At 41.6% G+C, this 22,798-nt stretch overlaps 1 protein-coding gene across 4 annotated transcripts in view; it reads left to right on the top strand.

Moving 5' to 3' along the window:
• The window catches only part of C10H7orf50 (chromosome 10 C7orf50 homolog), a 193,823-nt gene extending 184,241 nt beyond the window's left edge, over window positions 1–9,582 (top strand). For all 4 annotated transcript variants that reach the window (XM_037910982.1, XM_037910981.2, XM_037910980.1 and 1 more), the window contains 2 exons: window positions 4,293–4,374; window positions 9,181–9,582. In XM_037910982.1, the coding sequence (XP_037766910.1) occupies window positions 4,293–4,374; window positions 9,181–9,363 (265 nt within the window). In that variant the 3' untranslated portion in view covers window positions 9,364–9,582. The remainder of the gene's footprint in view (window positions 1–4,292; window positions 4,375–9,180) is intronic.
• Window positions 9,583–22,798: the final 13,216 nt, after the last annotated feature.

A 22,798-nucleotide genomic window follows, 5' to 3' on the forward strand; every position in this document is an offset into this window, starting at 1 on the left:
CCATTTAATTTACCAATGAATACTCTTAAAGGAACTACAGACTCCCCTCTTCCCCCACACCCCTTCTGAGTTTGGAAACCTCTGAAGTTAAAAAGGAGCTTATCTTGTACACTTGTATGTTTCTACAGAAGCTCTCATGAAACCCTCCTGGACAAATTTGTTATCACTTGGTCTTTGTTTCACAGAGTTCACTGAGCAATTGATTTGCCAGTGCAGAAGAAATTTAATGTGAGGGCGGCTTTGCTCTATTAGACTTGACAGTGTTTGAACAAAGTTAATACTCTTGCCCAACAGGCTTTCCAGTTGATTTCTATACTCAATATTACTATGTAAAACAAAATGGAACATTAAAGGTGGACTTGCATCATACCTGTAGAGATGTGTTTTTCTTCTTTGAGTGCTTGCTCATGTCCATTCCATATTAGGTGTGTGTGCTCACCACATGCACCGGTGCCAGAAGTTTTTCCCTCAGCAGTATCCATAGGGGACCAGCTCTGGTGCCCTCTGGAGTGGCACCCGCATGGAGTGGTATAAGGGGCACTGCCGGTTCCCCCCACCCTCAGTTCCTTCTTGCCGCCAGTGATGGTGTTGGAATGTCTGCTGCTTTGGCTAGTGTTGTTTCATTCTCTGTTCTTGAGAACTTTGAAATCCTGTAAAATAGTTATACATAGTTAGTAATTTCTTAGATACCCTTAGTAGTAGTTCTTGAACTCTTCGTTAGTCCCGAATGGGACTCAGCCGGGGGATGGAGCGTGCCCCAGTCCCCAGACTTTAAGTCCTGCAATCCACATACCAGCTGCCTAAGGTGCTTAGGTGAAGGGCACATAAGTGACAAGTGCCGTATCTGCAAGTCCTTCAAACCTAGGACAAAGAAGGAGCACGATATCCATCTAAGAGCACTGGTAATAGGCACTGGTAAGTACCAAAAAGTTGACGTTAATGCCAGTGCAGAGGATAGAGTTCATCGGAGAGGTCCTCGACTCAACCTATGTCAGGGCATTCCTGCCTCTAGAAAGGTTCCACACGTTGACGAACCTCATCACGGAAGTCTCTGTGTTCCTTCTGACTACAGCCTGGGTCTGTCTGCGCCTCCTGGGTCACATGGCAGCGTGCACTTACGTGGTCCGCCATGCCAGGCTCCAGATGCGACCCCCTGCAACAATGGTCTATTCCCAGTCCCGTGACCCCCTGGAAAAGATCGTTATCATTCCCCAGGCAATACATACCTCACTGCGGTGGTAGACTGACTGCAGAACAGTCCTGGAAGGGGTTCCATTTGACAACCCTCCCCACTCCATTGAGTTGGTGTCAGACTCCTCGGACCCTCAGCTGGGGGGCGCTTATCGGCATCCTCCAGACTCAGGGAATGTGGTCCCCGGATAAAGAGTGGTTGCACATAAACATCAAAGAGCTCTGAGCAGTCCGGCTGGCATGTGGAGTCTTCTTGCCCCACCTGTCGGGCAAGGTGGTACAAGTCCTGACAGACAACACAGCTTCGATGTTCTACATCAACAGGTAAGGTGGAGCACGCTCGTCGACTCTCTGTCAGGAGGTGCTCCATCTATGGAACTTCTGCATCAGCCACAAGATCTACCTGAAAGCTTGTCGCCTTCCCAGCATAGGACTACATTGGCAAACCAGCTCAGCAGAGACTTCTCTCACCACGAGTTGTCACTCCATCCAGAAGCAACCTGAAAGATATTCCAAAGGTGGGAAACTCCCCAAGTGAACCTGTTCACTAGCAGACAGAACAGGAAATGCCATCAGTTTTGTTCTCAGTAAGGTCTTAGCAAGGGCTCCCTCCCCAATGCCTTCCTCCTGTCGTGGTCAGGGAGCCTGACGTACGCGTTCCCTCTGATTCCACTCATAAGCAGGGCCCTGAAAAAGATCAAGAGCGACAAGGCGCAGGTCGTCATGATCGTCCCTGACACGGCCTCGCCAGCACTGGTGCAGCACACTCATGAGCCTATCAGCGGCCCCTCCTTGGCCCCTGCCCAACCGACCAGACTTGCTGTTACAGGATCACTGTTGACTCCTACACCCCAACCTCGAGTCCCTCCACCTCTCAGCGTGGATGCTGCATGGTCCTCCTGGAAGGTAGGAAGCCCTGAACTAGACTGACTTACCTCGCCAAGTGGACAAGGTTTTCCCACTGGGCGTCCAAACAGGGTATCTCCCCCTCGCATTCCTCCATACAGGCTGTCCTGGACTACCTGCTTCATTTGAGGAACCAGGGCCTGGCGCACTCTTCCATTAGAGTGCATCTCGCAGTCATCTCTGCTTTTCACCCGCCAATCCAAGGACAAACAGTGTTTTCCCATGACATGACAGTCAGATTCTTGAGAGGGCTCGAGAGACTCTTCCTGCAGGTACGGTCTCCTGTCCCGCAGTGGGATCTTAACTCGGTCTTCTCTAGGCTCATTGCCCGCCCTTTGAGCTGCTGGGTTCCTGCTCTTTTTCCCAACTATTGTGGAAAGTCGTGTTTCTGGTGGTGGTGACATCGGCGAGACGGGTCTCTGAAATTAAAGCCTTGACCTCCGAACCTCCATACAAAGATAAGGCTCAGTTGCGCCCCACCCAGTCTTCCTGCCAAAGGTGGTCTCCACCTTCCATATGAACCAGGACATCTTCCTCCCGGTGTTCTGTCCCAAACTGCACAAGACAAATGAGGAGAGGCATCTTCACGCCCTGGACATCCGGAGGGCCTTGGCTTTCTACTTAGAACGTACCAAGCCTTTCCATAAATCAACTCAACTCTTCCATCGCTACAGCGGATAGGATGAAGGGTCACTCGGTGTCCTCACAAAGGATTTCCAATTGAATTACCTCATGCATAAGGACCAATTATGACCTGCGGGGGTTCTGCCGCCGCCGATTGTCAAAGCCCACTTAACGAGAGCGCAGGTGTCTTTGGCGGCCTTCCTGGTGCACATTCCTATCTAGGACATCTGTAGAGCCGCAACATGGTCCTCGGTCCACGTGTTCACGTCTCATTATGCCATCACTCAGCAGGCCAGGGACGACACTGGGTTCGGCAGAGCTGTGCTGCAATCTGCACGTCCATGAACTCCTACCCACCTCCAGGGGTACTGCTTGGGAGTCACCTAATATGGAATGGACATGAGTAAGCACTTGAAGAAGAAAAGACATGTTACCCTGGGTTACTTGGCTGCTTTTAGCAATAAGCCATAGTGGTTTCAGGCACTTTACCGATTTGCCAAATTCTCCCTGTACAGACAGATATCTTTTCCATACACTGGTATTCTTTGAGATGTGTTGCTCATGTCCATTTGATGACCCGCCCTCCTTCCCCACTGTTGGAGTTTCTGGCAAGAAGGAATTGAGGGTGGGGGGAGCCGGTGGTACCCCTTGTACCATGCTATACGGACACCACTCCAGAGGGTGCCAGAGCCGGTCCCCTACAGATACAGCTGAGGGAGAAACTCCCAGCACTGGTGCATGTGGCGAGCACACACACCTAATGTGGAATGGACGTGAGCAACACATCTCGAAGAACACCAGTTACGGAAAAGGTAACTGTCTTCTTCAGAGTAAAATCTAATAATTTTAGTTTACTAGGGTTTACGTTTTCTTGTATTGGGCTACATCTGTAATAATGCCTCAGTGTATTGACTAGTCCTGTTTCCTATTAAGATATTAGATTTTTGTGTATTATGTTGTAGAGGCAAAAATAGCAGTGTGCATTTCATAGTGAGATTTGTTACTCGCTCATTATTCTACTGTTGTTTTGAGGAGAAATATCCATTTTCTCAAACCAGTTTTCTTCCCTCTTTGTATTTATAGCAAAATATACCAGCTTTCAAATCGCAATCTTGCTATATGTAAATTGCACACATCAGTCTGACATTTTAGCCCAGCTCAGTTTTTACATATTTAAAATTTTTGCATGTGAGGCATTGAGAGAGTATTTGCAGACATTGTGCATTTGTTTTGCATGATTTTAAGATGTACTGTATTTTTCAAATATGATGCAAAGTTATCCTATGTTTTGAGCAAGGAATTGGTAGTCAGGATTCCTGGGTTCTTCTGCTTGCTCTCCCAGTGACTTATGTGACACTTAGGGCAAGCCACTTAATCCTTCTGTACTTCACTTTTGCCACCTGTACAATATATACTCTGACACCTGGTCACATGGACGTTGTGAGCCTTAGTTAATGTAATGCTGGTACAGTACTTTGAATCATTATATAAAAGTGCTACGTGAGTGCTGAGTATTTTTATTATCCAGTATTTTATTTGAGCAATTATTTTTCTCATTTATTTTGTTACAGCTGGTCCAAAAAACCAAAAGAATGGAAGTTTCAAAAGACCAGGCAGACTTGGCTTCTTTTGCACATGTATGATAAAGAGAAGGTTTGTATTAACAGTATTTTTTATTTAGCGAAGTAATATCTTAGAGCAAGTAGTTACAAATTAGTTACGCCTGTTTTTTGTTAACCAAATGTTACTATGGTGTCCCAACACATTTGTAATTTTTGATTTAATCTGGACAAGGAGTCAATGTATACATTTGATTCTCAAATCAGCAGTGTTTAGAAATCATTTGTTACTGTAGCCTTTCAGAACAATGGGCAAGACATGTTTGCCAATCTCTTCTTAAATCATTTGTAGTTAATGCAGCAAGACTTAGAAGAAAGGTCATAACAGACCATGGATGGTTTGGAATTACTTTTCTCCTGTGTACACTAGATTGTTATAATTAATGTACAGAAAATATTATTGCATTTTGAATACAAATGAATGATAAAGTTAGACCACATTTCAGATGTATTGGTTAATCTGAACTTCTGAATGTGGAACCCAATGCTAAAATCATAGATACTCACATTTTAGGCAGCTGAAGCTGTTTCAGATCCTTTCAGGCTCTGACTCAGATGTGAAACCATGTTAGCGGGCTGCTAATATGGTTTCTCACTCAGTACAATGTACATGGGACCTTAGACTGATTATAAAAGGCTTGGCAGTGCATCTATGTTAAAAATCAAAGGCTAGGCTTGCACCAGTGGTAGAATCAGCAATTTAATAACTTTTGAAAACAAGAGATTTAATTTCCAGTTAGCCTCTGGTTACAGTGGCAGTGAGGGAATGTTTCAGATCATTCCACTTTGTTGCATAATAGAACAAACCACCTTGCCAATCCATAGTGGGTTGTTCATTTATTCTTTTAGTTGACATGGAATCAATTTTTGCCCATTGTCTGGATGTGTCCATACAGTTAAAGATTTTTTAATGTTTACTTTATACATAACACAATTAAAATAGTTTTTGGCCTATTTGATGCAAATTTCAAGCCAGCTACCAACTTAAAGTGTTACCTTGATGAGAAGAAAGATTTTTAAAAGAAATCAGTCTTTAATTTAGGCAAAAATGTTCACAAAGCATTAGTACATATACTGGCATAGCTGTATTTGGAAAGTGACAAAATAAAAGTTTAATTGCAGGTATGTGGAATAATTTGCTTACTACTTTAGATTTGTTTCTCCTTTAAAACAGTCCTTAACATCCTACCAAACACAACTTATGTTCTCTACAGCTGTCTAGGAGCTATTTCAGAGCCAAAATGATGTCCTTGCTTTTACACCTGTTTGTCTTTGGGTTTCTTTCTTTTCACACTGACATAAATTGGTTAATAGTATCTTCAAATAGCATGTTTTCAATAGATTTGAGTATCAATACATAGCTTAATTCTGTATTTCTCAACACTGAAATAGAAATGTTTCCTATTCTGGTATCTTCTGTAATCCATTGAGATTATTATGAGTTATTTATACTAACATATTTTGAACTGTCTATTACTGGTGAGGTCAGATTGCAAATGGTCTTTAAATAGGCCACTTCCACTGATTTCTAGGAGTTTGAACGAGGAACTACTCAAGTACATAAAGTTAAGCACATACGTAAGTACTTCCCTGCATCAGGCCCTTGGTGAGGGTGGACCACTTTGGTGAATATATTTTTATGCCTACAGTCTGCTTCTTCTTTAGCCAATACAGTCTACAGAGTTCCAGTCATGAATAAAATACAAAAGAAAGCACTTTTTCTGTTCCTTCCCAAGTTCCGTCTTTGGCTTCTGGTGGTGCCCAGTTGATAACTGGAGGTCCTGCTGTAGGGCAAAGCAGGATTCAGAGAGGAAGGTGTACTTGCTTCTTTCTATAAAATCGATTAGGGCTGACTCTGTAAAATCCAGATGGTGGGTAACTGGTGTCATAGGTCTGGTTGAGCGCACCCTCTTAGCAACTCCCTGGACTCCTGTGAGGGGATCCAGCTGCTGGATCCTGTGTATTTTAAGACTCTGGAGTCTCAACAGATACCAGGCATAACCCCAGTCTTGGAGCTGCTGAGCACATTCTTGGAGTTCAGACCCTCTGTCCAGCACTCCAGCCTGAGAGCTGAGATCTCTGCAGTCAAATTGCCTCTCCCGTTACCAGTTCTGACTTCTCGTGTAGTTTAAACCTGGTCTTTTCCAGAACTCAACTCAAAGGTGTGAGCCTTCTGGGTTACATCTCTGTGGGGGCATGTGGCATGTGTAAATGCTGAACACCTTCACAGTTATATAGTACTGTTGAACACTCAAGAGTTGATAATATTTGGTTCACTTCTAGATAAATATTTCCATTTAATATGTTTGGCTCCTACATACCTAAATGGCATTGTTGGACTGTACATATTCAATTGATTTATTTCCTGGGGCATCAACAGCCAGCTGGAATATTGCCTTAGGCCTAATTCAGATTACATCGAGGAGATCACCATGAAAAGAAATGGTTCTGCAAAAATTATTCTCACTTATTAATAGTAATTATTTAAATTGTGTACAACAAACTCTCTGTCCTTTGGAGCCATGGCATCGTTTTGTTGAAGAAAAATAACTTTTCAACAAGAAGCTCTTAAATATTGTTTTGGTGACAATCCAACTCGGGGGAAGATGTGATATTTGCCTCATTTATTTATTTATTTTTGCTTTCATGCCCAGTTGGTGTGCTTATGGAGCCCTGTGGAACTAACTGTAGACACAGCAAGTCTACACGCGGCAACCATTCTCCAGATAAGGCTAGGGGCAAGGAAGCTGTTTGGAAGAGAGGAAATGAAACAAAAGTCAAGTGGAAATGATAAACAAAACCATAAACCCATTAAGTTTGTCTACCACTATTGCATATTCAGTGGAGGGAAAAATACATAGAATACTGTCTGGTTAACATGGTTTTTACTTGGAATAAATTATATAGCTAGAATAAAGAAATGTTTCAAAGGTTTTTGTTCGCCTTTCTTTGAGGCTGAAAACTAAATGCTTTATAGCCTTAAGAACAAAGCAGCCACACGATTTACTCCACACAAACAATTTCTAAGTTTAGCATAGACTACTAATTGCCCCTTTAAGCACTTTGCTTAAATTATATAATGATAGATATAATTATACATGATGAGGTCTAACTACACAGATAAAGTCTGGTAAAAAGAAGGGTAAATTATATATGGATGTTTTGGCTAAAGTACAGAGTACACAGAGCCTGTTGAGTTCAAACATTCACTGTCGAGAGAATTATTTCGATTAAAGGAATATTATCAACCTAAAACTCATATTTGTGTCTTATCATTTTTGTCTGCTGTTGTTACAAATTTACTGTAACTGAACCAGATTAGAAAACAAGAAGATCCTTTTATTTTTTCAGTATATTTACTCTATGCATTTGACAGCACTTTGTGTATAGTTAGTTTAATCATTATCCCTCTGGCTAATGTCCTTTTTCGTGTGGGTAGGTTTTTAACAAGAGTGTTGTAGCTGAAGAGTGATAGTTGGCTTCCCTACTGGATAAATTATAAGTATAAATAGAGATCTTGCTTTTGGTTTAGTGCTCTGTATTATCCTTCATTTACTATGACATTGTTGGAGTGTCATTTCCTCAGAGCACTGCGAGTGATAGAACTTTCAGTCAGTGAAGTTACTGGGCTCAGTGACAGTGCAGAAATAACTGGATAAGTTCATTATCTGTTAAAATTCTTTCTTCTGGAAAATTGTATTTCTCAGGTAGAATAAAAGCATACAGTCCTCTGTCAAGTAAGGCCCTGATCCTTCAAACGCCTGTGCATGTGCTTCCCTTTACACTTTATATTGAGTAGTCCTGTTGAAGTCATGTGTAAAATTAAATATGTGCGTAAATGTGTGCAGAATGGGTCATTTTAGCTTCTTCTGAATCACAGGGAAAATATTTTATTAATAACAGGGATTGCTGTCATAGAAATTGTACATAAATTTAAGAAATGCTTCGTAGAAAATCAGGTTATGTGATCTTCTTGAAAATACATTACTTTATGGTTAAAAATGTGGAGTAAACCAATGTCTAAAATGTCTTTATTGGATTATCAGTAATGTAAATACAACTTATTGGTTATAACAGTGTCATATCCCTCCTGATGAAGCTAAAATGTAACCTATTACTAACTAACTAATGAGAAGGGAAGAGAGAGGAGAAAAAACAGATGGGCCGCTTGGAGACTATGACGCTGTTTCACATTAGGCATGTTTTAGTTAAATGATTCTATCAGAATCTGATTCACTGTGATCTAAAAATGGTTTCCATATGTCTGAATTTATCTGTTGTTTTTCAAACTAAATGCTAGCCCCTCTTATGATGGTTCTGTCAAAGTTACAATCTATTGTTTGACAGTGGGTGGTATCTCTTCCCAGCAGCTCAGATAATTTTGGGCATTGAGGGAGGAAAGTTGCTATTATTAGACGTATTCTGAGCTGTTTGGCCAAATCCTTTCCTCAGATATGTGCGTGCAACTCTCATTAAATTCAGCAGAACTTGCACACATATATCCAAGGGTAGTATTTGGTCCACTGTTTTCTTCTTCAACAGCTCGTATAGGGTTGAGATGTTGGTCAGTAAGTGGAGGGATGTACTAATAGGCATTTCAGCTTCTGTTGTGATTGCATTTTGCTTAGAGTTTTATCCTAAAAGCTGAGCACAGAGCAAACATGTAATGATTGTCTCCCACAATGTTTAGCACACTGCCAATAAATATCCCCATTTGAGTTGAGAGTTGCTTGCATCTAGTAACCATGTAGTCCTGGTAGTTGTCTGACTCAGCCTGGTATATATTCAGCCTGGTGCCATCACACGACTTTCATTGTGTCAACCATCTCTCTTCTTAAAGGTTCCAGATGAATATTTCTCTATTTTATTGGACTATCTGGAGGGGCTTAAAGGCAGTGCGCGAGATGTAACCATGCAGAAAGCTGAAGCTCTTATGAAAGAGTATGACAATTCGGATACAGAAGATCCAGGTCTGTTGGAGAAGTGTGAGCGCATACGAAAAGTTTTACAGCTATTATCATGAAAGTGTGTAAACCTTGTCATTAGATTTCTAGATTCGTCTGTTTCTATCATTGTATGGAGAGCAGGTGAAATGCAACAAATAACTTCTAAAAAAAATATGTAAATACATGTTTTTTCATTAAGAATTGTAATTATGATAAGATTTCATCTTTCCATTGCTCATTGTACAATATTTTTAAATCAATCATTAAACAGTTTATTAAGGAGACTGTAATCAAAACAAACCAGTGTTTGCCCATTATTAAACATTCTATTTTGGCTCCATCAAGTAATTTTTGCATCTCTTGGAAATGAATGGAATCATCCATCTCACTTTAGTTCTTCACATATCAACATGTAATTACTATTAACTGATGAGAGGAGCTTTGTGTCTCTTAATAAAAGCAAAACAATCAACAGAAAGCCTGGAGGTTCTTTCACACAGGGTAGTTTTAAAAGTGAATGTAAAGCACAGTGTTTTATCAGCCAGCTGTAAACTATCACTTTCAGATTTAGCGGCATGTCATTTGGATTTGGGAAAGATCATTTTCAATCTGTTGAACATGGGTTTATAAGACATTTGCTTATTAGCAATTTAAGCAAAGAGCTGGAGATTGTCAGCTTTGTTAGTTTTCCTCTTGATATTTAAAGTTTTTTGGGTGCTTTATGGCATAGCTAGGTATTCAGAAAATGGACAGATGTGAATAGTCCAAATCAGATGTCCATTGTGAAATCAGCCAATTATACCTTTAATAAGATGCTGTCCAGAACAGGAAGTGCTGTGTTATAACATTTTGTGTTCAGCCTGACAAATTACATCTTCATCTTTCTCTTGTAATTGTTTCACAGTTGAGTTAATCTGTATTCAGTTGCTTCAATGAGGGAACATTTGTATCCCAGGAGAATGCTGAAGACCAGACTTTTGTGCAAAAAAAAAAGGTGCATTAATTACTCAAAAGTTTGAGATCTCACTTTAATAACAATACTAACTGAGCACTTGTTCCCCACCAACACTCATGACCTGATTCTCAAAAGGTTTTGTAATTACAGCATTTGGCTGGATTTTGACAACCTACACATACATGAATTGCTGTAACTCTTGAAATATACAACCAGTTATAAAAGCAGCTTATACATAGTGACTTCTTTAAGACAATTATATTGGGAGCCAGAAATTTTGAGTGATCTAACATGTGCTGTTCTAATATGGTAACTATAATGGAATTTAACATAATGGGTGAGCCAAGGTATAATAAAGAGAGAACAAAACAACAGAGTGCCTGTTAATCCCCGGAGCAGAAACAGTGAGGACACACATGTTGCTTATGGACATTTTCTTACTTACCAGTTGTGCTACCTGGCTCCCTTTTCATTCTCTCTCATTTTTCCCCTTCTTGCTGTATCTTCATCTCTATTCTTTTCTTTCATTTTCTCCTTTTTTGCATTTGCCCCACTCACTTCTCATTTGTATCCTTTTTCTATTTTTTTTTTACTACAAGCATAGGCAGCGGCGGATTAAAATTAAAATCAGACAAACAAAACCTGAAGAGCTCCATGCTTTCCCCCAAGATGAAGTTCAGTTAGAAGATAAAATGGGAAGCTCAAGAAGATATCCTCATCTTGTAAATACTGGTTTTGCTTCTTCAGATGTGCACTCTGCTGTCTGCTGGTCTCAGTGTAGTTTATAATCCAAGATTATGTGAAGGCAGTAATATCACACCTCTTATATTTAGAGTAGCATTCAGAATATTAAATAATCTGTGTTTTCTGTGCTAATGTGAAAAGGAGCAGTTCTATTTGCATGAGTAGACTGTGTTGGCAAACTACCTTGAATGTATCTGAATTTAGAACATAGGTTCTCCCTTGTTCCACTTAATTCACCTGACCCTAATAGAATCATAAGATTTCCTCCTGCCCCCATAAGGATGGGAGGTCCCTCATTTCCACCTCTTTCTTTCATCTTTAAATTGATGTAATTTGAAGGAATCTTGAACAGGGCCTGTACGTAGATGAGAGGCTGCATGGCAAATTAGGTAGATGAAAGCATAGAGGCCACATGCATGAAAGAAAGGCATGGAGACTGGTACGCACAGTGATGAGCTGCCAAAATCTTAACAACGGGTTCCCTCCTCACCCCACGAGGGGTCGTGCCCACCCCCACCCCCCGGGACTCCTGCCCCATCCAACCCCCTCTCCTGTCTCCTGACTGCCCCCAGAACCAGGCAGGAGGGTCTCGGCCACCGTAGTGGGTGACCACCCCACCCCTAAGAGCCAGAGGCACCTGCCGGGGGGCGAGGTGGGGAGTCCCGGTGGTGCTTACCTGGGGCAGCTCCCAGGAAGCATCCGGCAGGTCCCTCTGGCTCCAAGGGGTGGGGGAGCGTCGCTGGGGGGGAGCAGGGAGAGCGGCCGCTCCCCCACTGATCACATCAAAAGTGGCGCCTTAGGCGCTGACTCCCTGGGTGCTCCGGGGCTGGAGCACCCACGGGGAAAATTTGGTGGGTGCAGAGCACCCACCGGCAGCTCCCTGCCCCGCGCCGCGCCCGGCCCCAGCTCACCTCCACTCCGCCTGCTCCCCTGAATGCACCGCCCCGCTCTGCTTCTCTGCGCACCCCCGCCCGCTTCCTGCGAATCAGCTGTTCGGTGGGAAGCCGGGGAGGACTGAGAAGCAGGCTGCGGCTTCCCGCTCAGGCCGAGGGTGGCGGAGGTGAGCTGGGGCGGGGAGCAGTTCCCCTGCACACACCCCCTCTCCCCCCCGGTTATCTGCTGCAGCGTGCCCCCCCAACCCCCGCCCCAGCTCACCTCCACTCTGCCTCCCTGGGCCTGAGCGGGAAGCCATGGCCTGCTTCTCAGCCCTCCCTGGCTTCCCGCCGAACAGCTCATTCGCAGGAAGCCTGGGGTGGGGGCGGAGAAGCAGAGCAGGGTGGCGCGTTCAGGGGAGGAGGCGGAGCGGAGGTGAGGTGAGCTGGGGCCAGGGGTGGGGTGGGGAGCTGCCAGTGGGTGCGCTGCACCCACCAAATTTTGCCCTTGGGTGCTCCAGGGCTGGAGCACCCGTGGAGTCGGCGCCTAAGGCGCCACTTTTGGCCAGTTAAATTTAGAAGCCCTTTTAGAACTGGTTGTCCCTCGCGGAACAACCGGTTCTAAAAGAGCTTCTAAATTTAACAACCGGTTCCAACCGGTGCGAACCGGCTCCAGCTCACCACTGGGTACACATAGTCCTGCTATACCATATCCCAAGTCACCAATCAGTGTTTAGGTGGCCTGTCTCATCTACTTTCTTCAGGAGGGTAAAGCTGGGTGGAAGCCATTTAATTATACTAATCGTCCTGCATGCATTTTGGAGCACAGTTGTCAATCAACTTGTTGTTCTACTTAATCTATCATTGACGTGTCTCAGAGAACGCCATCATACCCATGTGCTACCAGCTGGCCTGTGGCTGATGTATGAGCACTGTTGGCTGTCTGGAAGATGAGGAGATCCAGAGCCAACTGAATTGAGTCGTTCACAATAAATAACTGAGATGAAAAGCAACTGGATGAGATGGGTTTCAGAACAGCAAGTGGTGACACAAGAAACTCAAGGAACTAAAGGTCCTGTATAATAAGGGCTGGGTCAGTAATGGTAGGGTTGGCTCAGGGCAGAAAATATGCCCCTTTTATGATGGGGTTGACTGAATTCTAAAGACTTGCCTATTCAAGCAGCCAACATCAAGGTACCATGTAGTTCAGCAGAGAAGGATGAGAAAGAACCAGAGATGAGGGGTCTTCTGTATCGGCCATGTCTTTTTGTTTGTTTGATTAATCAGTGTGGCTAATTCTGAAGGCTTGGGAGAGTGGGGGAAAGTGTTTTCTGGGTTCGTCTCAAAGGCAATGGTGATGTTTGTTAGAGAAGTGTTATAGCCTCATATAAGAATAGAAATATCCATCTCCACCAGATCCCATTCTTTCCCTTTCCTCTCTTTTACACTAGCATCTTCTAAGCCACTCCCCAATACTAGTAATTATTTGGTAAAAGGAACCTAAAACTTCATGTATTGTATTGCTACTGTGTTTTTGTTAACTTAAAGTTACCAGGGCTCTAAATTCCTCAATGTTCTAAGTTCCATCTTATGTCTAACATTGTAATTAAAACAGGAAGGGACAAATTGTGGTCTTTGATTCTCTTAATAATACTTTGCACTTCTACAGACCCTTTCACTGGAGAATCTCACACCGATTTATGAAAAAGTCACCTTCAGAACACTTGTAGGAAGGTAGGTATATGTTGTTAGCCCCATTTTATAGATGAGAAGTCTCAGGCACAGGAAGTTAGGTGTATCCTTAATACCTTTGAGGATCTGAGCCAGAGAGCTTGACCAAGGTCCCACGTGGTTGTTCAGGCAATAGAACCCAGGATTTCTGACTTGCCACCCCGTGCACTAACCACTAAGCCATACTCCAGTTTCTTACACAGTTCACTATTTTAAATGTTTGTTTGTTTGTTTAATACAGATAACAAGGCCTCCTCTTTGATATTTTAAATTCTAAAGTCTATACTTTCATTAAAATCCTGTAAGCAGCCTAGCCTATGCAAGGAATTCGGGTTTGTCACTTGTTTAGCTTTTTTGTCTGTATGGTCATTTTAAAATTTTCAATATTTTATAGCACTTGTGGCTTAGATACTCAGCAAATGTGTTAATATGAATTGACAAAATCACGTGTCTGGCTCTCTTTTAATCAGCCAATTGTATTGTGAACAAAAATCAAATCCAAGACTAGAAGTAATAGTTTGTACCGACTGACAAATTCCATTTTCTTCTGCTTACTCTAATTGCCTTTCAACTGAGTTAATCTGCATTGTGTGGCTCTGACTAGGAGAATTCATACGCTAGGAAAATGCTGAAGTCAGGACTTCTCATGCAAAATATAAAAACATTAATTACTCAAAATTGCTTAAAGCTGGAGATGTGCCTCTAATGACGATACTAATTACTAAAAATTTGACATTGTAGAAGAGTTCTCTTTAATTTGGATGATCTCCACTGTGTGTTGTGCATCTTCTTGGTTATCTCGTGTCTGCCCTCACTTTTAATTTGTTACCAGAATTCTAAAATTACTGAGGAAATGGATTCTCCATCCTCATTTAGGAAGCAGAGATTGTAGATGTTGAATGTGTAGTTCATTTTTTACCCAGTGCAGGATGGCTCTATTTTATTGGTGTTAGGTTAATTGTAAAGAAGGGTGGACCTAGTCTGATTTCACACCTTCTCAGTTACTTAGAAATTATTATTCTTCCTCCCACCCACTAAGTTAAGTTAACAAATATAGAGTTTTAGGTTCCTTCTACCAAATACAATACATGAAGTTTTAGGTTCCTTCTACCAAATAATTGCTAGTATTGGGGAGTGGCTTAGAAGATACCAGTGTAAAAGAGGGGAAAGGGAAGGAATGGGATCTGGTGGAGATGGATATTTCTTTTCTTGTATGAGGCTATATCACTTCTCTAACAAACATGGAGCAGAGCAGAGCAACAGCCATTAAAAAAGACCTATCCAGTGTCAAACTTACGCATTTTTGGAGAACAGCATGAAAGATATGAGTGCAGCTTAACCTACAGTATTAAATGTACAGAATAAACCATCAGATAGTATATTCAGTCTATAAATAAATTACACACAAATAACTATGGGAAAGGAACATAAAGGTTTCAGAGTCAAGCTTCAAAAGTTAGGAAATGCCAGTATTAAGGTTGCCTGTGCAACCTTAATTCACTCTCTGGGTGCATAAAAGTTACAACACAGTTGTTAATTGCATGATCACATACTTTTTTTTCCACTGAGTAAAACAGATATCTGACAGTTTTAATTGGTGAAGCTCTGTATTTTCCACCTTCAAGAAATCGATCTCTTTTCCTGTTTCCAAAATTAAATCTACATCATTATGCTGAAGACTGGGGCAAGGGGTCGATTTGGCACCATTGAAATCAATGGGAACTTTGCAATTGATTTCACTGAGCACAGGATAAGGTAGGAGATGTCATTTGATTAAATGTTTAATTTTTTAAAAAAGCTTTCCAAAGATCCGGATTTTGTTATTAATGTATAATCCAAATACTGAACCAGTGTTAATTAAACTAAATTGGGTTTTATCAGCATAAAACTTTCCTGTGGTTTAATCTGTTTTAGCCATGAATGGTTTCATTTATGCCTTCCGTCCTGTTATTACAGTTATGGAGAAGTTATTTATATCCCAGCAAATAAGGATCTTAATTCTTTATTGTGATTCTGGTCATTCTGGGACACAATGTGCTTTTCCTTTGTAAAGCAAGTTGGTTGTAGCAGTGATTTATAATTAAATTCTTCACTTATATGGTAAAATTTTATCTATTCAGAAATTAGATTATATTTAGGGCTGTCAAGCGATTAAAAAAATTAATTGCAATTAATCGCGCGGTTAAACAATAATAGAATGCCATTTATTTAAATATTTTTGGGTGTTTTCTACATTTTCAAATATATTGATTTCAGTTATAACACAGAATACAAAGTGTACAGTGCTCACTTTATATTTATTTTTTATTACAAATATTTGCACTGTAAAAAACAAAAGAAATAGTATTTTTCAATTCACCTAATACAAGTAATATAGTGCAATCTCTTTGTCATGAAAGTTGAACTTACAAATGTTGAATTAAGTACAAAAAAAACCACGGAATTCAAAAATAAAACAATGTAAAACTTCAGAGCCTACAAGTCCGCTCAGTCCTATTTCTTGTTCAGCCAATCACTCAGAAAAACAAGTTTGTTTATATTTGCAGGAGATAATGCTGCCCACTTCTTGTTCACAATGTCACCTGAAAGTGAGAACAGGCGTTTGCATGGCATTGTTGTAGCTGGCATCGCAAGATATTTACATGTCAGATGCGCTAAAGATTCATATGTCCCTTCATGCTTCAACCACCATTCAATCTCCATTCAGTCAACACCATTTCTAGTCAAACTTTCATTCTAGCACAAGCTGCTTCTTCAAGCTTCAACAAGCTAAGAGAAACCATTGTTTCAGTTTGTCTTCATATTGAACCCGACTTCTAGGAATTCTAACCCCACCTCCAGGACCTTGTTCAGTACAGTACAATTTTATTGCATACACGTTACCTAGCAGGAAAACAAATTTAATCAATAACTCAATAACTTACACGATTAACTAAAAAAAATTAATTGAAATTTAAATCGCACTGTTAAACAATAGAATACCAATTGAAATTTATTACATATTTTGGATGTTTTTCTACATTTTCAAATATATTGATTTCAGTTACAACATAGAATACAACGTGTACACTGTTCACTTTATATTATTTTTTATTACAATTGGAGGAACCCGAGGATGGAAAGAGAACAGTGATGCAGTTGCCCGTTACTATTGTTTTTTGTACACTCAGCAAAAATTTGGAGTTCTACTCATCTTTTTATGCTTTGGGTCTTTGCCTTGTAGCTCCTGTGGCCTCCATCTTCCACAAAAGGTTTTTTCATTCTGCATCCTCTGCTGGGAGCTTCCTCCCTGATTTTCTGTGCCTTGTATCTTCCCTTTCCTCCTTCAGTCCCTTCCCAACACTCTTTGCTTCCAGTTAGCCTTCCAGTACTGAGCTCCACTCAGCCATTCCTGCTCACTCGCCAGCATTTGCTATTTCAAACTATTCATAGTTACATGCAAAAAAACCTCATGAGAAGAAAGATATTTAGGTTGTAATACGAAGCACTCAAAAGTTAGGAAATGCGACTGGCCACGTAACTTTAATTCTGCCCCCTTGTGCAGCCAGTCTGGGGAGCTAATGAGGCAGGGATCCTCTTTTTTAAAAAAAAAAATAGTATGCATGCAATTAAAGACTTTTATAATGTTCACACACAAGGAGGTAAAATTAAGGTTGCATGGGCAACAGTAAATATGGCATATCCTAACTTTCAATTGCTTCACTTCCAACCACAATGGCATTCTTGTAATATAGTTTTTTGTGATTTCCTAGTTTGGAGGAGGGCAGGGGTTAAATGACCTTTTAAAAATTAGGTACAAACATAAGGGTTTGAACCCTGCATTGTAGCACAGATGTCTACGCTTGAGCCTAACCATAGTGACTGGTAGCAGAAGAAGGCTGTTATCCCAGAGTGGAAATGGGCCACTGGTCCCATGTGCTGGGCCTAGAGATGGTCAAGAATAGCCTGACCGTGCTCTCTCTCGCTCGCTCTCCCCTCTAACTCCCAAGAAGTGGGGGCATTTGCCCCAGGCAGTGTCCCAGAGGAAGGTGGATGGGGCAGTGGGGCCATGTGACAGGTCCATGATTTAATCAGGAGGGAATTTGCCCTGCTGCTACAGCTGCTCTGGGAACTCTGCACTGTTCTCAAGGCAGCGTGTGCTGCCCCTGCTCCTGCTTTGGTGGGAGCATGGCCCCAGCTCTTTAGAATATTCATTTTCCGTTATTTTGGCATGCTGCCATCTTTCATCTGAAGCATGCAAGCAAGAGAAGGGAAATAGTGATTTAATTGTTTATAACAGCTCAATCTGAAAGGAATTTAAAGGAACAAAGAAAAGGAACTTCCCTAGCCAAATAATTTCTTCCTGCTGAATTTCAAAGGCCCGCTGCAAACAATAGTGGTGTTAGCGCATCTCAAATAAACAATCTTTTATAATGGAAAATGTGAAGCAACCTAAACTGGGGGGATCTCCCCCAGAATTACACGGTTTTTTTTTTAAATGAGCTAATAAGATGTATGTGTAACTAAAACATCACATGATCTTTTACTGTTGTAATGCTCATGTTTCACATACACCAGTCCTTTCAACCCTGTGTGTGTCATCCTTGGCTGTGCTATGTCTAAATAAAATTGTAAGCTTCTGAAGGCGGGAACCTGGCTGTGGTGTGACTGTAAGTGTCCATGTGCATCTGTGGCACTGTTGAAATAAACATCTGCAGTTGGGCTGGCATGGAACCAAAGCATGACTTTGAAACTGGATGTTTGTCTGCACTATTCTAGTGGAGCTATAAAGGATGCTTTGGTAGCATCCTTTGAGTTAGCTGTACCTCCCTAAGCTCCATGAAATTGCAACGATACGGTACAGTGATACAGTACTGCTCACTGAATGGCTGAGTGAACCAGCGCATCCATCTACGGGGAATTCTCTGAGTCACAACAGCAAGACCACAGCCACCGCTCTGCACTCTTAAGCAGAACCAGCCATATCTCTTGCTTGAATGTAATGCCCCATTTCCGGGCTTGGGCTGCTGCTTGTCACAACCAGTTGTTCCAAACTATTTCTGTCCACAGCTGAAAGTGGCTAGGATGAAGCTGACTGTCACGCTGTGTGCCCATAGTCAAAATGAAACCTTCTATTGGGGGTGTTCTCCAGGTGCATGAATAAATACAAACAACCTCTTCTTTGTCTCTCACAAAGGAAGGATGCCCTACAGAAGAGGTGGGTCCTGCAAAAAGCTAGAAGTTGCCCACCTATTTATTTGTTGCCTATGCCCTGTTAAAAATGGCCCACTCAACCTGTGAGTGGGCACAGTTACATGCCAGCACATAGACATGATTGTCCGGAGCCAAGAAACCACCTGTGGGGCATGAAACATGCCTGAGGGCAGGGATGACAGTAAGGAACGTAACCTCCTGAAGCTGTGTGCTTATGGTTAAGGCAACATGCCTCCTGTCATGACTCTTGGCTGCCATAACTTCTAAATATAAAAAAAAAAAATAGTCTCCATGTTACGAGAGGAGCATTTTTGTCCTTGTTGAATTGTACTCTGTGATATGCAGAAGGGAACAAACTTGTAACTTCTTTGAACTCTGTCTGCAGTTCCCTCTTAGGGTCTAAACAACTGAAAAACAGCACTGTTCCTTTTTATATGGTCTTGTATACAATGTATTGCGAAACAGGTGGAATACGTGTAAAAAACTTTAATTCATGTCTAAGTATGCTCACTAGCATCACAAAGCCAACTCATCTCCTTCAGGACATCTCAGTCCAAAGGAAAAGAATGCAGAGGTATTTACTTTTTATTACAACATTAACCAAACTATAATAATAGTATTTAGCACTTGGAATGTACTTACCTGTTCAAAGTGTTTTGCAAATACCAACTGTCATCTGTGAGTAAATCTGATCCATCATCCAGATACTCTCCTACAACTGGAAGCAGAATCTGTCTAAGAGTCATATGTGGATCTCATCCCCACAGTATCTCAGCACTGTGCAATATTGAATATATTTACCCTGGCTATACACCTGTGAGATAGGGAAGTGCTATTATCTGAGGAACAGAAAAGCTAAGTGACTTCTCCAAAATCTGTGATGGGAGAGTGGGGTTCACGTCCCTTCTCCCAGTGTCCTAGGCTAGAGCCCTAACCATTGGACCATCCTTCTTCTTTGGAGTAGAACCTGGAGTAACTTAATTGAAGTCAGCAGCTTTGCTCTGGATTTACGTTGGTTCAAACTGGAGTGAAACTCCAGTTTCACTCTGATCTGAGGGAGCGTAATTCCTGCACCTCACAGACCCCATCGTGCCTGTGGACTGTGCACCACTACCAGAAGTGAAGCTGCCAGCACAGGTCAGAGAAGCTGCCTCCCCAATGCTCATGTGAAGAGCCAGCACAAGGAGATAATGGCTGACTTGTGGGTGGAGAAAGAGAGCTGGTGCTGGAGCAAAGGGGATAACTCTGGTACTGGAAAAAGGGGAGATTACACTGGGGTGAAATCTGTCTGCTTTCAGATTTGTCTTACTCTGGATGGGTAAAAAGGTAAGCAATTAAAAAGTGTGGAGAGGGGAAATTTTGAAGTTTTGCTTTGAGACCGCTCCCCAAGTCACCATCATCTGGTTTTAATCACAAAGCACCTGGATGCTATCAACTCCGAATCTGCGGTCCTCACTCAAGCAAAACTCTCTGGATGTCTATAGGAGCTTTGCCTGAGTGAACGCCTTTGACTTGGATCATAGAACTCAGCTTGTGGTCAGTTGTCTAATGGTGAAACCTATTGCATAAATGCAACCAAATTTTAGCTGCCCCTAATAAACTCCTCTTTGTAGCTTTCAGTGCGTGTTACAAATAGGAACTTTGTTTTTTCTTGGGTCTAAATGAAGAAAAACTCTGACATGTTTTAATTTGAAGGGTTGGTTATTTTTTCCCCACAATGTGCTTTTTGTACTGAAACGATGAAAAACCTTCAATAAACAGATGATTGCATTACAAATGTTACACTGTGAATTACCCTGTCTTCTTGCTTTCCTTCCTGGAGGAGAAGTTCCTGAGCAAATTATAGTTAAGCCTAATTAATATGTGGAAAAGTTTAGCCAAGTGAATTAATACAGAAAACCACGACGAAAACCATTCCTCAAAGTTAGATAAAATCTTACAGTTAAATGCAGGAGCTGGCCTCAGTCTCAAAATAGCCTGGATAGCTGTTTGGATTTCAAACTTTTGTGACATTTAAATAAAAACTGAGACAAAAAGTGACCATCTATACAGCAATTTGTAATGAAATAATACTCTGCATTTTATTACATCATATTACTTTATTATTTTTTAAAACAGGATATAGCAGAGAACAGGCTATGAAACTATGGTCATTTTGACAATAGTTTACAGAGATTGGCTGAAACATAGAAAATGTTGAATGGCTTTCTTATGTATATAAAATATCGCCACAGGGCCCTCTCTTCATTTTCTAAATAATTTTTAATAGTATTTCAGCTGTCTTTGAACAAAGCAAAAACCAAAACTGCTAATGAAGTCCTTGAAGTCTGTTTTTGAAGTTTTTTTGTTGAAGAAATCCAGTTGGCAAATTAATTCCAGTTCAACGGAAACTGCAGAACCGGAGTTAATTTGCAAACTGGACCATCAAATTAGGCCTGAATAAAGCCTGGGAGTGCATGGGTCACTACAAAAAGTAATTTTGCCTCTGCTGATACTCACCTTCTTGTCAACTGTTGGAAATGGCCCACATCCACCTTGATTTCACTGGCATCATTAGCACTAAAAAAGTAATTTTCCCTCTCTTGATATTCACCCCCTCTTGTCAACTATTGAGAATAGACCACTTCCACCTTAATTGAATTGGCCTTGTTAGCACTGACCCCTCACTTAGTAAGGCAACTCCCATACTTCCATGTGCTGTATATATATACTGCTTACTGTATTTTTCACTCCATGCATCTGATGAAGTGGGTTTAGCCCACGAAAGCTTATGCCCAAATAAATTCATTAGTCTCTAAGGCGCCACAAGGACTCCTCATTGTTTTTGCTGATATAGACTAAGACGGCTACCACTCTGAAACATTGTTTCATTAGAAAAGAGTGAATTTTATTGGATTACCCAGATAACACAGAGCAGCAGGAGTCACTGGGTTCTCTTTACTAATCACAGTGGAAAAGAAGGTTTCAGAGTAACAGCCGTGTTAGTCGTAGCTCACGAAAGCTTATGCTCAAATAAATTGGTTAGTCTCTAAGGTGCCACAAGTACTCCTTTTCTTTTAGTGGAAAAGAAGGTTCTATAAGAGAACTGCCATTTAAACAGAAGAATGAAGATAACACGACAAAAGCCCATGAAAAACAATACTTCACTGGAATATTGCTCATCTGTTCGTGCTGATGTTTTCTTTTTAATAGAACTTTATTTGACTCAATAGATTGTATCAATCAACCTTGGTTGCATCATTGCATTGGAAGTGGATCTCGTTTTCCTCATAGAATTGCTTAACAGTCAAATTAAACTTTTGACCGGCTGTAGGGCTGAGAGCCACTGTGTTTTGAATTTCTCTCTGCAGGAATGTGTTAGAGGAGGTTCTGTAGAATCCAACATTAGTTCATGCTGTCAGGTGATCCAATGCAGGAAATCGGGAACAAAATCTGGTTCCGTGCTTTCACTCATACCTTTTAATAGGGTGCAGACTTCACTGCAGTGTTGAACTGCCTCGATGCTGGTTGAAAATAGCAATTATAGCTGGTGTTCCTTGATATAGGGTGTCAATGGCTCCATGTCTAGTTGGCAGCCGGTATCAAGTGGAGTGCCCCAAGGGTCGGTCCTCGGGCCGGTTTTGTTCAATATCTTCATAAATGATCTGGAGGATGGTGTGGATTGCACCCTCAGCAAGTCTGCAGAAGACACTAAACTGGGAGGAGAGGTAAATACGCTGGAGGGTAGGGATAGGATACAGAGGGACCTAGACAAATTGGACGATCGGGCCAAAAGAAATCTGATGAGGTTCAACAAGGACAAGTGCAGAGTCCTGCACTTAGGACGGAAGAATCCAATGCACCGCTACAGACTAGGGACCGAATGGCTCGGCAGCAGTTCAGCAGAAAAGGACCTAGGGGTTACAGCGGACGAGAAGCTGGATATGAGTCAACAGTGTGCCCTTGTTGCCAAGAAGGCCAATGGCATTTTGGGATGTATAAGTAGGGGCATTGCCAGCAGATCGAGGGACGTGATCG

The sequence above is a fragment of the Chelonia mydas genome, chromosome 10 (genome assembly GCF_015237465.2).
Source record: "Chelonia mydas isolate rCheMyd1 chromosome 10, rCheMyd1.pri.v2, whole genome shotgun sequence".
Lineage (NCBI taxonomy): Eukaryota > Metazoa > Chordata > Testudines > Cheloniidae > Chelonia > Chelonia mydas.